This window comes from Salvelinus fontinalis, chromosome 18, assembly GCF_029448725.1.
Source record: "Salvelinus fontinalis isolate EN_2023a chromosome 18, ASM2944872v1, whole genome shotgun sequence".
NCBI lineage: Eukaryota > Metazoa > Chordata > Actinopteri > Salmoniformes > Salmonidae > Salvelinus > Salvelinus fontinalis.
Genome location: NC_074682.1, coordinates 8,048,649 through 8,065,151, shown reverse-complemented (window position 1 = coordinate 8,065,151; position 16,503 = coordinate 8,048,649). Strand labels below are relative to the sequence as shown.

The window sequence follows — 16,503 nt, the reverse complement described above, 5'->3', positions numbered from 1 at the left end:
CCGCCTGAAAAGCCTTCATGATACATACTGTGCAGATGTGTTGTCTGTGAGTTCAGCAGGAAATTCCCTTGATTTCGGATAAACCCCTCATTCTCATAGGAATAGTGCTATGCTACTGACCGTCAAAGGGCTAATCTACAATAGCGTTTTGTAGTATGAATAACTACCGGTATGCAGCTAGGCTAATCCAGGTCTTAAAAACGGAAGAGACGGCTCGTGCTCTAGTTTCCTCCATACTACATATCTCATTTTAATTCTGAATACATCTGCATTTTTAGTAACAATGCTGTCCTTGTTGGTAACCATGAATTAATTTCATCTGAGAGCTACTGTACGTACAGTCAATGTGAAAATAATCCACGATTCTGACAGCACACACACACACACACACACACACACACACACACACACACACACACACACACACACACACACACACACACACACACACACACACACACACACACACACACACACACACACACACACACACACACACACACACAGTTCCGCTCATTGGAAACCATTAGCATCTACAGTCTCTTGAAAATAGATCATTTCTGCAAGCCCCTCCTGTATCTCCATAGCAACCAGCTCCAGTGTGACTGTGGGGAGAAGGCGCATTTCTCCATCTAATTCGCCATCATCCCTCACACATTCTCCTTTATCTGAATGGAAGCCATAGAATACTGTCAAGCATATCCGAAGGAAGGTTTGACTGCCATGGGTAAAATGGGAATGTTGAGCTAAAATGGTCCTGTAGTATAATATTATAGCCACATCTATAATTCAGAGGGCTCTATATTCTGATTCCTGGTTGGCTGTTCTGTTAAATCGTTGACTTAATTGAGGCAATTTGTCATACGTGTTATCAAACCAGATGTTCTAATCTTTGCTCGTTACAACGCGTTTAGACCAAGCCACTGTGTGTGGTCCTTCCGGGGGTTTGGGTTCTATGGAGTGAATTGAACCTGCCGCACATTGTTGGTGGCCTAATGACTATTGATTTTATTGCTACATCAACGACATCAAAACACATAGTAATGTAGGGCTGTGTGTGATATCCACAGCTAGTCTATGCAGAACTGTGTGCTGGGGGTAACTTGTGCACCCAGAGAGCAATGTCATTCCTCTGAGTGAGGTGTGCGGTGTGTTCAGAAAAGGGTGAAATGTTTAGATAGAAATATGATCAGCTCTATGGCTTACTCCCCATGACTGAGAATAATGTATGTTCTACACAATACGTTTCCATCTGAACATTCTGACTAGGCCCCATTTTGGAGGAAGGAGGGTAATGTACCATCTGTTGGAATCTCTATGGCAGAATGATAATGTCTTTATAATGAGAGAATCGTAGTTTTCTGTAGTTATACTCTTCACACCACATAATAATGGAGGAGAACCATCAGCAGTATTGTATTTTAACATTGGCAGCCATTTTAACCAGGTCTCCCTGAATCATATTTCACATATTGGGTTAGGAGTAATAATGACGTTACTGTAGTAATGATATTACTGTAATCATGTAATAATGACATTACTGTAATAATGACAATACTGTATAACAATATTACTGAGTATAGTTTAGATTTGCTATACCTGAAAGAGAAATGATAAATGTCCCACTATTCAGTTTTTCACCCGTCATTTATGGTTACACCCTTAGACCCATCGAGTTGCGGCATCAGCGCTCTGATTCAGCCTGACAGCTACTTTCTCATGTCCAATCCCGTCGTTTCACAGGAGGATAATCTGTTTGGTTATTCGCTCTTTGATGGAGCGAATGGTCTAATGCGTTAAAAAGGACATGCAAACATGGAACTTCACTAAATGAGGCCCACCCAGAATGCTCTCTGTTTATCGCAACCAAGGGATTTACTGTCTTTTCCTGGCAGACGTTGAGTAACTCAAAGCATTACTGGAAGCTTATTTAGACTCTCAGACAGAAAACGAATGACTTTTGGGGGGATTCAGATTCTGCCCTGTTTACTGAACCGGCTATAAAGCACTTGACTGCATGCTGAGGTATCGATTATGGAGATGCCTACAGGGTGAGTAGCTTACATTACCATGTGGAATGGGAGTACTGTAGTAGGCTGAGTACTAGGCTATCTATGGCCCCCCCTCTTTCCACTGTGCGGCAAGGTGAGGTAATGTATGTGGGAACATGGTGGTACAGGGGTGATGGTGTGTGTGTGTGTGTGTGTGTGTGTGTGTGTGTGTGTGTGTGTGTGTGTGTGTGTGTGTGTGTGTGTGTGTGTGTGTGTGTGTGTGTGTGTGTGTGTGTGTGTGTGTGTGTGTGTGTGTGTGTGTGTGTGCGCGCGCACTGAACAGTGTTCTAAGCAGTGCAGGGGAAAGGAAGGGAAAGGCTGGTGCAGCAACACGCCTCTCATCATGCGGCACATGGATCGGGATACGCTGCCATGGCAACCCTCCTCTTCTGACCCACTGACGAGTCAGTGTGCTGGAGTCAGCGTGTGTGCATTCGTGCACGTGTGTGTAGTTATGTGTGTGTGGAGGATGAAAGGGCTTCATATTGACCGATTAAGAAGATTGCTCTGCATCCAAACATGAAATGGTATAGTGGGAGACTAGGCAATGGATGTCTGCGGCTCGTACCTATTGTTAGAACTCCCCTTTGAATCCTTCCATGGCGGACATACTTTTTAATGGTTTCAGATCAGCTATCAATGGTTACGGCACAAAGACTTGCAAGTGGTCATTCTGTTTGAGTTAGGGTCATTAGAATGTAATCCCTCTCTTTCCATAATAGGTGTTGTTTCTGATGAACAAGTTGAACAACATCGTGCTCGGTTAGATTATCATGCAGTATGCATAATGCTGTTTAAAATACGACACTATTCAGAGTCTGCAAAATATATGCATATTAAGTATGTGCTATGTATTACTGAGTTAAGACAAAGAATGGATTCCTTCATGTTAGCTAATCCATCGTTTCAGTTTGCTCTTCTGGTAATGTCATTTCCATGGCAACGGTGAAAAAGCTTTGCACATGCTTGGAAATCGAGCTTCTCTGTCTCTCTCTCTCTCTCTCTCTCTCTCTCTCTCTCTCTCTCTCTCTCTCTCTCTCTCTCTCTCTCTCTCTCTCTCTCTCTCTGTGTCTCTGTGTCTCTGTGTCTCTGTGTCTCTGTGTCTCTGTGTCTCTGTGTGTGTCTCTGTGTCTCTCTGTGTGTGTGTAACCATTTACACTATGGCTCATTTTAATGGAAATTGCACATCAACACACCCATACTTGAGTGCATACAGTACAGTATTTGCCTCTAGTCATCTAATACTGGTACACAAAGAACGGAACAGTCTGCCTTCAATTTCCCTTTCCTGCATACATTGGACTCTACTCCACAGTCAGTCCGTGCTTTCCTGGCCAGCCTAGCATAGTGCTTTCCTGACCCATATAAAGCCATGTGTAGATTGATTAGGTCTGGGCCTGCTTGGCCGGACCCTCCAAAAGTCCTGCAGGGATTACGGTTTAGTAGGACCGCTGCTCGGGGTCAACCCTTTATGGGCCATGGCTCAAGTTTCACGTTTTAATTTCACATGCACAAGTACAGTGAAATGCCTTACTTGCAAACTCTAACCCCAACACTGTAGTAATCAATAACAACGTAAACTAAAAAAAAATAACGTAGAACAAAATCACAAAAGATATAAAAATAAGAAGAACATGCTAAAGTAAGTATGCATAGTATGTATATACAGGGTCATTTCCAGTACCATATTTACAATGTGCATGGATACTAGATCGATAAAAGTAGATATGTATAGGGGTAAGGTGAAGAGGGAGGGGATCACTCTACTCTACGTACCCTACCCCCGAGGCCAGGAGGTGTCTGGGGCCACATGTGAACAGAGGAGGCCCTCCCCTTACACACATACAGACACAGAATTACACACAGACACAGAATCACACACAGACACGCACACACACACTCACATACTGACACACACACACACACACACACACACTCACATACTGACACACACACACACACACACACACACACACACACACACACACACACACACACACACACACACACACACACACACACACACACACACACACACACACACACACACACACACACACACACACACACACACACACAGAGAGAGAGAGTGTGACACATCTGTGGGCAATATGGGAGGCCTCTGTCACTGGAGGAGTCAATAGTAGAAGACAGAATCAAGAAGAACACCACTACAGTATCACCTCCACATGCATGTCTGATAAACGGACCAGTATCTAATTAGATGACCGTAGCCCTGGGGGCATGTGAACATCTCTGTATCATGTCCATGATGTCATGTCATCACTCACCGGTATGCAGGCTCCATTACAACCACATCAGGGCTAGGTGTCCTGGTGTGCCTCTGTGATGTGGTGTTTGGTAAGGGAACCCTCCTGTCCTGTCTGAGGTCTAGACTGGCTGATGTTTTCCACCCCAACGATCAGAGGGAGTCCATTTTCACGTGGATATACAGAGCTCCAGTCTCAGATGGACTCAACGATGCATCTCAGAGCCATTACTGTTTTACTGCTAGTGTCACTGGAGCTACTGTGCTGTACCGCCTTGCCCTGGTGCTGATGGCAGCACAATCCTGTTAGCTGTGTCAGGGTCAAGCTCAATACAAATCAAAATAACTGTACGAATCTATCTTTTTCATGTACTGATTGAATAAGAGGATAAAGTGATGAGGAAAAACTGACTGGACAGCAGGGTGTGCCAGTGGACACTGCGCTTGATCCTCAGAGAGCTGCTTAGAGACTTCTATAATGCATCTATAATGCATTAGTTCAGAGGAATTTGACGCTTTTCACGATAAAGCTCTTGAGTATAAATTGATGAATGAAAGTATGTGGACAAAGTGTGCACAAATTGAAAACAATGTACAAAATGCAAGAAAGAGTGTAGTGGTCAGGCACCAGCTGCAAACAAATGCAGCAATGACACCCAAGTCATTCTGCCAATCCTTGCCATTGTCCATGCCATAGCAGGCTCCCTCAATCTGGGCTCATTGTGCCTTCTGCTGGAAGGATTGTGTCATTGCACCATTAGCCTCGGTAGTCATTACTGATTGATTTTCTGGGTTATTGAGTCAAGCCTTTTCAAGTAGAAGTTTCTTCCTGAATGCATGAATGGTGTTCCACTGAGTAATCAAAGGGGTTGTCAAAGAGCAGTGGTTACCTGTCTTGATTACAAAGTGGATATAGCTTTCTACAACAGCCTCTGGATACCTACCTTATTTCATACCATGTAGATGAAGAGACTCCGCTGGCACCTATCAATATTTTAGCTGATTTTATGGACTACCTTAGCCAATGCCAATTCTGGATTCATATTTAACAATCATTCTGAGGGAGGGTGGTGCAGGGCTCTATCTCCGGGGCCCCTGTCCTGGCCCCCTGTCCTGGCCCCCTGTCCTCCTCTCCCTCCTTCCATCCCTCCACCCCTCTCATTTATAACAAAATAAATGGCTGTCTTTTTACACATAACAGGCAGGGGCATATCTACCAATTTTAACTAAACATCAAACATGGGTTTGCAGAAATGTTGAGCCGACCAGACAGCTTTGCTCTTTACCTTTTTAACTGGTCCAGCAGAAAGAGCTGACAGCTACTGATAAAGACCACAGCCATGAAAGGTCAGAGCATGAAAGCAGCTTCCTGTTGGTCTGTCTGCTGCAGTACAGCCAACAGCAGTTAACCACAGCAAAGAGAGTGCAGCACATGTTATGAGTTACCTCCGTTGCCTCCAGTATGCAGTCATCGCAGTCATTCACACTGACAGTGGGAATCAGTGTTTGCACAGCTCGCACATATCCCATCCGTAAAATGCTATATTCTCGAATGGTGAGTCGTGACCTAAGCAAACATTTTGGGGATGGTTGTTTCAGACACAAGACATTTGGTCAGTAGGTAATGGCTATATTAGTAGTTACAGCTTAGTAAAGGTTACGTATAGGATAGGTGACAGCATGTTTAGCAGCACTCTGAATTGGTCAGATGAACAGGAGACAGGAGATGTAAAGCATATGTGTTCAGTATTTGTATAAATGCCTGATAATACACTAGTTCATTTCAAAGGCAGCAGGAAATTGGTTTCCTGGGAATGGCTTTCACTTTAAGCACAATAATTATAAAGCACTTCACAAATACTGTTATTATCGTTATTAAGTTCAATTGAATTCAATTACAGGTGTTATGGGTGAGAAAGGGATGTGGGTCCCTCACTGAATAAAGAAAAACGGCGACAGGGAAACTGTAAACTGACTGTTTGCCACATACTTTGTATTCAAAAGATCAGGTTACGAGTATCAGGAGATGCAGGAAGACATAACAGTCTTTTATTGAGTATCATCACCACAGTCCATCTGGTTGGGGCATATCATTTGCTTTCTCTTCGGGCCAGAAATCTTCCCATTGCTTGTTGTGTGGCTGGTGCTAGCTGAGAACAGATCACTGGCTGTTTGGTCTGGCCCAACTCAGGAACTACCATGGCAGATAAATCTTAGCCTCGCCAGCCAGCCTGATCTTGCGAGCCTACATAAATGATTCGCTACACGGAGACATGAAGTGATGAGGTGACGTGAAACAGAATGAGAACGCAGCGTTCAGGATGGTCTAGGATCAAGCTAGATATACAGTATTTACATACTCTTGTTCCTTCTATGTGTAACATTTCAAAGGGTGTCACAATAAAAAAACAAATGTAAATAGGCTGTATGCATACATATCTTGCTAGCTTGGTCCATGTCATGATGATGAGCCCCGAGACGGCCGTCACGTTCAGTCGGACATTTCCTTTTAAAATGTGTACTTTACGCTGTCTATCATCTTGCCTCCTGAGCCTAGCTATGACCACCTTTGGTCATGAGACACAGTACCCTTTGATAGTGTGTGCTTCAGCCAACTCTTTCAACGTTGCCATGTATTGGACCATCAGACCAGTACAGATCCATGACACAAAGACAATTTACAGCGCCCATTCAGATTGAACCAATTAGCCTTGAATCTTCAGGCCTGTGCTGCTTTGGTCTGGTCTGGTTGGGGAGGGACCTTCTTGGCCCACACAGTGAAACTCCCAGAGTGGTTGGACGCTCCTCTGACCTGATGACATCACAGTGAGAACGCTCTGTTACTAATGAGGGGAGGAACCAGAAGGACATTTTCCAAGGTTCCTCATGCCCTGCTGGAGGTCCCGGCTAGATTATGTTGTGGTAGCCGAAGCCTTGTGAATCATTCAGTTCACAGAGTAAACGCAGGCTAGTCTACTCGGCCTATGCCAGGACTTAGTTTCCACCGTGGTCTCATCAAGTGAATCATGTTATAAAATAAGTTAAAAGGAATAGGTGATGGAGCAATATGCGTTTAGCTACAGAAACACAATGGGTGTATTTAGTGTCGTAGTGTACTGGTCTATGTCCAAGTGAACATTAGCTGCTGCTCTATGTTCTCATCTCTCCTCCCTGGTGGTCCTCTGACTGAAGGTCAAGCAGGGAGGACACTCAGTCAAGCTGGCCTCCTGGAAGACAGGCAGACAGTGAGGCGGTGTCCCTTACCGCTCCAGCGCTTTCATTTCGCAGGAGTTGGAGCATCGAGAAGAGAGAGCCCAGAGAGAGTATATGAATATTTTAGGTTATATTAATTAACTTTCCAAATCAAATCCAATTTTATTTTTCACATGCTTTGTAAACAACAGGTGTAGACTAAGCTTCGTTATCGGCCCTTCCCAACAATACAGAGGGAACATTAGAAAAATAACATCCTCCATGTGCATGTTTTAAACTGGTCCAGTGTTGGGATATGTAACCTACAGCAAAGCAAGGTTCCCCCTAACTTCCAGATTAGTTCTGCAAATGTTCTACTTATTATTTCTCTGTACATTTAACTCATTGCCATCTTAAACATGATATCTTATCATATGCCATGTAATCTCCATATATTATCCACATAATCCCAAAGAGGGTAATAATTCCAGGGTCATTGAACATTTAGTTTATTCAAGTAGCTATAATGGTGGTGTCGATGATATGATGTGGGTCACATGCGCGGTTTTGGGAACAGTTGAACAACAGATGTTAGCCATCAGGAGTGGGAGAGTAGGGGGGGGGTCACTTTTTGGGGGTGTTTCCTAACCGTTTCGCAGTCCTTACTGGGGGAACAGGGAATCGGAGGTTGTTGCAGTGAATATCAGAATTTGAATGGAGCGTTCCTTCAGGCTACATGGATACTACGGGAAATAATTGTAAAAATGCTCGTTGATGTCAGAATTGCGCGAATATGAGCGGACGTGTGCTAATTGGGAAAGTGCCGCCAATGCGGCAGCGCGAGCGGACGGCGCCCTGTGCGAAAAAGACGATACATTTTACGCCGAGTCCAAGGTAAGCACTAAGCAGAGATCTGCAGCGATACGGATCAGCGTGTATCACTGTCAGACTATGTATTGTAGCTCTGTAAATGATTCTGGATACAGTGAACACGTGGAATTTGAAAATAGTTTGTTTCACTTCAAGAGTTGAACAACGGAATGCTTAGAATGTAACGTTAACATTGTAGTTTACCGGATGAAATGATGAAAATTAGGCTAGCTACTGTAAACAATTTATTCAATAAAAAACATTGAAAATACTTTTAGTGTATTTTTGTTCTTCTTAAAAAAGTGAATGTAATTATTTTATAGAAATCAATTAACTAAAATGTAGAGTTTCAAGTGTTGATGTTGAAAATAATAGATCCATCATCCATTTATTTTATCTATCGACAGCAGCGTTCCTATGGGAAAATCTTGATACTTTTTACTGGCTAATGTAATAGTGTTTGGCTACAATTACTAGTTTATAGGCTATATAATCAAAATACTGACATTTTCAGTATTTCTTTAAAAAAGTGATGTATCTCTCTAGGCTACCTGGGGGTTCATTGTTCTACCTGGGGGTTCACGTGCTTCTACGCCTGCATTGCTTGCTGTTTGGGGTTTTAGGCTGGGTTTCTGTACAGCACTTTGAGATATCAGCTGATGTAAGAAGGGCTATATAAATTCATTTGATTTGATTTGATTCTTCAAATGGAGCTACAGCAGAGTGACTCAACATTTTGCTTATCAAGCAAAGCTTTATACTTTGGCAAACACTGAGGTCTTGTTAGATAGAGACTTGGCACTTATTTCTCACAAGCAATTATGGGATTGGTTAAAAAAGCACCCTCCATGATGGAATTGTGGCAACAGTACCACAGCTATCTGGGTAATTGAAGATTCCTTGAGCTTTCAGCCACAGGTATCCGCTCGCAAGAGTCACAAACTATATTTTTGCCTAGCTGTGCTGTCTGCTTTCCTTTCTCCCAGTCATAGTTGTTGTCACCAGACCAGGGACACAGATGCTGTTGAAAGTATTGGAGGTGCGCTTGATTTAGCTTGGAGTTTGCACTTTTGGGGCAAATCCATCAGTTCTATATATACTGGGCAAACTAAATCAAGCACAGCTAAAGTATTTGAAAGTATTTGGCACAGGTCTGGTTGTTGCATACTGTCTTGTGCGAAGACTTAACCATGAATGGTCGATGGCCCTTTTACTACCCCGTAATATCTATAGGGTAACATGTCCCACATGTGTGTGTGTATATGTCTGCTTTACAAAGCTAGTATGTTTTCACTGTGTCAAAAGTTAAAATTTTCTCTTTAATCATGACTGGCTACCTGGTCCCTGCATCCGGCCTTTAAGTTCTACTAGTAACTACCTGGTAAATACAGGCAATACAGCTGTAATTGGATAACATCAGTGGCAGCTGGTCTCTAATAATGTAGACTGGTGTTTGGGCTTCCAACAAGATGGATGAGAGTTAATTAGCTTTCTTAATTAAGGCAGTCACAAATTGTAATAAATATTACATTTTAGACGATGCTTTTGTCAAGAACTTCGTCAAGGTCATATCACAATCATATCAAAAGTGGGACACTCCAATAGTGTGGAGCAGCAGTGGTTTTAAACCCGGTCGGATGACGTGTATCCCTGTGTGTGTGTGTGTAGAGAAAGTACCATGTTGTTTTATTAGGTGTGATTGCTGGATGCTTATCTAAACGGGACACTTATCAACCTGGTAGGAATGACATCAAAGTCTCAAGGTAGTGTTTGGCTTTCTCTGTATGATCAATTAAGCTGTTTGTTTCTGTAGTCACGGCTGTATGAAAGCAGTTTAAATAAATCATTATAGCGCAAAAGGCTTCCATTGTGCTTCATCACATTTCTCTGCACAATAATATCATCTATTGTGATTGATTGACTCAAGTGACGTCATTGTTAGGTTTAGTATCTCTACATTATGAAGAAAGTTGCCTTCTAGCAGTCAGATGGTCTAGTAGCCTTGCAGATCTACAGTACTTTACACAATGACGTGCTTTGGGGTCCAATAAGTAAGAGTCAACTTGTTGCACACAGCTGGTCCCAGTTTGTGCTCCACCAGGGAGTAGTGTAGAATGTAGATCATATTTTTCCCTCTTCCCCCACCACACAGCTCTTCTCTCGATCGTTTGAACTGAAACATTTTCTCAGAGACAGAAATTCAAATAAGAGCACTAACGCATAAATCAGCCAGTAAGCTTGGAGCAGTGCCACTGAAAACAAAAGGCCAATTTCCACCCCAATGTATGAAGTATGTACACGGTTCAGTTCCTCCCACCTTCCTTGTCTGAATTCCACTTCCGAAATGTAAGCTCCAAAGTAGACACATGTTGCAATATCAACAGACTACGGCAGGGTTCCCCAACTGGCGGCCCACGGGCCAAAGGTTTTATTTGCCCCCCAAGTTTTCTGAGACACATTTTTTTATATATACACTGAACAAAAATATAAATGCAACATGTAACAATTCCAAAGGTTTTACTGAGTTACAGTTCATAAAAGTCCATTTAAATAAATTCATTAGGCCCTAATCTATGGATTTGACATGACTGGGAATACAAATATGCATCTGTTGGTCACAGATACCTTTAAAAAAAAAAGTAGGGGCATGGATCAGAAAACCAGTCAGTATCTGATGTGACCACCATTTGCCTCGTGCAGCACGACACATGTCCTTCACATAGAGTTGATCAGGCTGTTGATTTTGGCCTGTGGAATGTTGTCCATCTCCTCTTCAATGGCTGCACGAAGTTGCTGGAAATTGGCGGGAACTGGAACACGCTGTTGTACACGTCGATCCAAAGCATCCCAAACATGCTCAATGGGTGACATGTCTGGTGAGTATACAGGCCATGGAAGAACTGGGACATTTCCAGCTTCCAGGAATTGTGTACAGATCTTTGCGCATGGGGCCGTGCATTATCATGCTGAAACGTGAGGTGATGGTGATTAATGGCACGACAATGGGCCTCAGGATCTTGTCACAGTATCTCTGAGCATTCAAATTACCATGGGAAAAATGCAACTGTGTTCATTGTCCGTAGCTTATGCCTGCCCATACCATAACCTTACCGCCACCATGGGAACACTCTGTTCACAACATTGACATCAGCAAACCGCTCGCCCAAACAACGCCATACAAACTGTCTGCCATCTGCCCGGTACAGTTGAAACTGGGATTAATCCGTGGAGAGTATACTTCTCCAGCATGCCAGTGGCCATCGAAGGTGAGCATTTTCCCACTGAAGTCAGTTACGACGCCAAACTGCAGCCATGTCAAAACCATGGTTAGGACGACGAGCACGCAGATGAGCTAGACTGAGACGGTTTCTGACAGTTTGTGCAGAAAATCGGCTGTCCGGGGGGCTGGTCTCAGACGATCCCGCAGGTGAAGAAGCCGGATGTGGAGGTCCTGGGCTGGTGTGGTAAGACCGGTTGGACATACTGCCAAATTCTCTAGAACAACATTTGAGGCGGTTTATGGTAGAGAAATGAACATTCAATTATCTGGCAACAGCTCTGGTGGACATTCCTGCAGTCAGTATGCCAGTAGCACGTTCCCTCAGAGACATCTGTGGCATTGTGTTGTGTGACAAAACTGCACATTTTAGAGTGGCCTTTTATTGTCCCCAGCACAAGGTGCACCTGTGTAACGATAATGCTGTTTAAACAGGTTTATCTTGGCAAAGGAGAAATGCTCAGTAACAGGGATGTAAACAAATATGTGAACAATTTGGGAGAAATAAGCTTTTTGTCTGTGTGGAAAATGTATGGGATCTTTTATTTCAGCTCATGAAACATGAGACCAACACTTTACATGTTGCGTTTATATTTTTGTTCAGTGTGTATATATATTTAACATTTTCATTGTTGGACATAAAAGACTGTTAAAACACCAGGAAATCAGGTCCAAGTGATTTTTATTTTGGAAATCTATTCCCAAGTGTTATAGAGCGACGTGGTCGTATAAAAATGTAAGCAAGGTTTGAAATGATCATGTTTTAGCCAAATATTATATCTGTTTATGCTTCTTGTGGTCAATTTGTAGTCTACAAATGATATGTAATTATGTTCCGGCCCCCTGACCATCCGCTCAAGGGAAAAAAACGACTTGCAGCTGAATCTAGTTGATAATCCCTGGACTACAGGCTATAAAACACTCCCTCCCCGTCTCTCTTGGATTTGCCACCCCCTTGGGGACATTCAAAGGAATGACCCTGTCTTACTTCATCATGAGTGTCCAGGAACAAACTACCGACTAAGGCTACTGACTAAGGTGTGACTTGATCGAACATACCAGACTCATGTGAATATCTGAGGTATCTGTTAATCACTTTAATAATGCCAGAAACACTGAATGCTTTGAAGAAAAATGCTCTGCCTCATAAAATGTGATGTTTATCAAGTACCAAAAAATGCTGGTTTCACCAGTGTGTATGAGGATAACATTTTCTAATCCCAATGTAAAATCAAAGATGGAACCTTTCCTTGGACAACAATTCATAAAAGAACGTAGCCAAGTGTGTTAGTGTTACTGTGAGCTAACATCCCTGCTGTTCGTCCTAGGCCTCGTGATAAAATCCCTCCTGGTTTGTGGTTGTTAAAAGACTACCACGGACTACTAAATGTTTATAGCAATGTTGCTTAGAGTGTCGACAAATGTGGCCTGCCTCAGTCCTCGTGTATAAAGTTCATAGACCAAGAAGTCCATTTCAACCTTGGCACATCACAAAACGCTGCTTAGCATTAAATATATTAACTCCCAATCTTGCAATCTTTGATGTCTCTTTTCTCAATGCCGGCTAGACATGTGGCTAATAGGTCAGAGGGACGCATTCGTACAAGTCTTGAAATTAGATGAAAAGGATATTAAAGAGTTTTGGAAAGGATATTAACCGATAATTGGCACTAATTTCTGTGGGGGTACAGGACCTATTTAAAGGTATAGTTCGGGATGCGGCCCTTTTATCTACTTCCCCAAAGTCAGATGAACTCGTGGATGTCGTTTTTGTTTTTTTAGTTAGCAATTTCATTAACGCTAGTTAGCATCTTCCTTCAAACTGCACTCGGACACATGAATATGGTATCCACGAGTTCATCTGACCCTGGGGAAGTAGATGAAGGGCCAAATTTGCCTTCATTGCCAAAATCCCAAACTATCCTGGGAGCGTTGTGTTTGACAATCACCTACTGAGAGCACTGCAGTCCAGCAAAAGATCAGTCTCAAAACTCTTCGCTCCACAACCACAAATGAAAACATTACTCAACACCCCGTCTCTGTGTTGGCCAACAGTTCTGTGTGTGTTTGATTGATGGAGAGTCTGTTTTGTGTCTACCTGTTAAGGGATAGGAAATAAATGAACTACTTTGTTGATTGAATTAAACCACTTAGGGTTATTGGCGCTTCTGAGAAATGCACGATTAGTACACTTTAGTTGATTTTGTGGCTGACAACAACATGTCATATACTTTCTCCTGTTATGATGTACATTTATGGTAGCAGTTCTTTTCAGAGAGCAAAATGATATAGTGAAGTATTCCAGTGACTGTTAGATTCTAGGTCTCAACCAATGCCCTTTTTTGGACAGACTCCTCCATAGCCATGTGTTTAAAGGGATCCTTAAAGGGATCCTTAAAGGGATCCTTCGGGATTTTGGCAATGAGGCCCTTTGTACTTCCCCATCATACTTGCCGATAGCCATAGACTTCCAGTCATTGCGCTAATGCTAGTTAGCATTGTCACGCGAAACAACCTTCCGACTTCCTTCATATTGGACACAGAGACATACAAATGGTATCCACGAGTTCATCTGACTCTGGGGAAGTAGATGAAGTAGATAAGTTACAGTTTAAATCGTTTTTTCCCCTCATCAATCTACACACAATACCCTATAATGACATGTTGTAGAAACTTCTCAAGGATGATCAATGGAAACAGGATGCACCTGTGCTCAATTTCGAGTCTCATAGCAAAGGGTCTGAATATTTCTTTTCATATATGTTTTTAATACATTTTTAAAAAATTCTAAAAACCTGTTTTCGCTTTGACATTATGGGTTATTTTGATGAGGAGATTGATGAGGGAAAATTTATGTAATCCCTTTTGGAATAAAGCTGTAACGTAACAAAATGTGGAAAAAGTCTTGGGGTCTGAATACTTTCCAAATGCACTGTATCCCTTTAAGTCCAATTGCCTCCTCTGCTTCAGGCTTTTTATGGGCCATTTTTTTTCTCCCTGTGTTTTTTTTAACATATACTATTCCATGTTCCATCGCCTTGCTAATTGCAGAGTAGAAACCCACAAAGAGCAATTTCAAGTCAGTGGGGCAGCACAGAAAGGGAAGAGAAGTTAGGAATGACTCAGCTTTCCAAGGGTCTTATTACTGTATCTACCTTTTCTCTATGCCACGTTTGTGTCTGGATAAAAAATGGATTGCTACTTACCCCTGCCAAACTAATGAGAGGTAGCATAATAATTATGTAAATCTAAGAAGTACTTAACATTACAGCACTCTGGAGATGTTTCTATTGAAACCATAAAGGCATACAAAGCTGTCTTCAGAACCCCTTCTCTCAATTTCAAAAGTCTCTGCTTTAAATTCAACACTGTTCTGAACCTTACGTGACAATAATCCTCTCGACTAAGCACTACACCCCTCCTGAAATTAAATTGCATGCAGTGATGTGTATATTTAGCATTCAAATATATTCAGAGGATGCATTTGGTCTGTGAATTTATTTGCTCTCTTGCGAGCCAGAAGCCGATTTTTGGGCTACAGTGCCACACTGTGACTGGTCATCCGTGTCCCTCCCTCCCTCCTCTCATGTAGGGGCCTCTCCAGCAGTATATGTCCCAGGGTGAACCAGGCCAGGCAGACGGGCGGCTGGGTGGCAGCCCTGACCCTCAGGCAGCTGTCATTGTGATTTCCCCAATTCTCCTCTAATTCCCCTGCTCCCTTGTTCTATCGCTTCTTGTAACACGCCATCCCAGCTCCTTGACCCTGAGCTGCCTGTCAGCCCACTGCCGCCCTCGGCCTCGACCAGTCATCTTGATTGAACAGACACGTCCCGTGCTGAGGAAACTTCAGTCGGAGTGCCACTCGTGGAGCTGTAGTTTGTTACTAAGAGGATGTGTTGCACATGAGAGAGTAAAGAGAGTTGTGTTGTTAGAATCAAAGCAGCTCTGTTGTGTAACTTAGGCATCCCTTGCCTGATAAAACAGCTTGTAGCTAGAGATCCCTACCTCCGCTGGCAGTTACCGTGATATCCCTTCAGGAGGACAGATGGACATGTCAAAGCTGTTGCCAATTTAGTCCTACCTTTGTCTTCTCCTTCGATAACCTCCTCTGTATTCTACACAGTTACTGTTAGATAGCTCTGCAACTGTTAATAGACAGTAACACTTCCTTTCTACAGTCCCATGCTCTGCTTTATTATAACCTTTGACCCCTTCTTTCTGCAGTTGGGATGAGAGCAGCTCCATCAGCAGTGGGCTCAGCGATGGCTCTGTAGACAACCTCAGCTCTGAGGAGTTCAACGCCAGCTCCTCCCTCAACTCCCTGCCCACAACGCCCCTCGGCTCCAGACGCAACTCCTCTGTCATGGTGAGTAAAGGCCACATTCAATCACAACAGCCGTAGCTATGTTTATGTACTTCTGTTTACAGACAATGTGGCCGTACTATCTGCACGCACACACACACACACACACACACACACACACACACACACACACACACACACACACACACACACACACACACACACACACACACACACACACACACACACACACACACACACACACACACACACACACACACACACACACACACAGTAAGCAGATACTGGTATTTTGAGAAAAGCATACTCTAATAGATTCAAGGGAACAACTTTTTCTGTTTAAGTTCTGGAAGAACACAGTTAGGTAAGTCCTTTGTCCTCAAAAGTTTAAGTCAGTATTTCAGACTGACACTGCACCCATTGGCCCGTCTCACTGTCCCCCTGCCTGCCTGCCTGCGTCTGTTATTCACCCTCTGCAGAAGCGTGTCAAATCTGCCTGAGTCATTTGGGTCCCAAAGAA

The 16,503-nt window shown here is 43.1% G+C and overlaps 1 protein-coding gene across 6 annotated transcripts in view; it reads left to right on the top strand.

Annotated features, from left to right (window-relative positions):
* Window positions 1-16,503, top strand: part of LOC129814886 (neuron navigator 1-like) — a 126,570-nt gene that overhangs the window by 67,046 nt on the left and 43,021 nt on the right. For 5 of the 6 annotated variants that reach the window (XM_055868016.1, XM_055868015.1, XM_055868013.1 and 2 more), the window contains one exon: window positions 15,884-16,025. In XM_055868016.1, the coding sequence (XP_055723991.1) occupies window positions 15,884-16,025 (142 nt within the window). Of the gene's footprint in view, window positions 1-8,161; window positions 8,407-15,883; window positions 16,026-16,503 lie in introns of those variants that run through there. The other variant, XM_055868018.1, reaches the window with a different exon arrangement.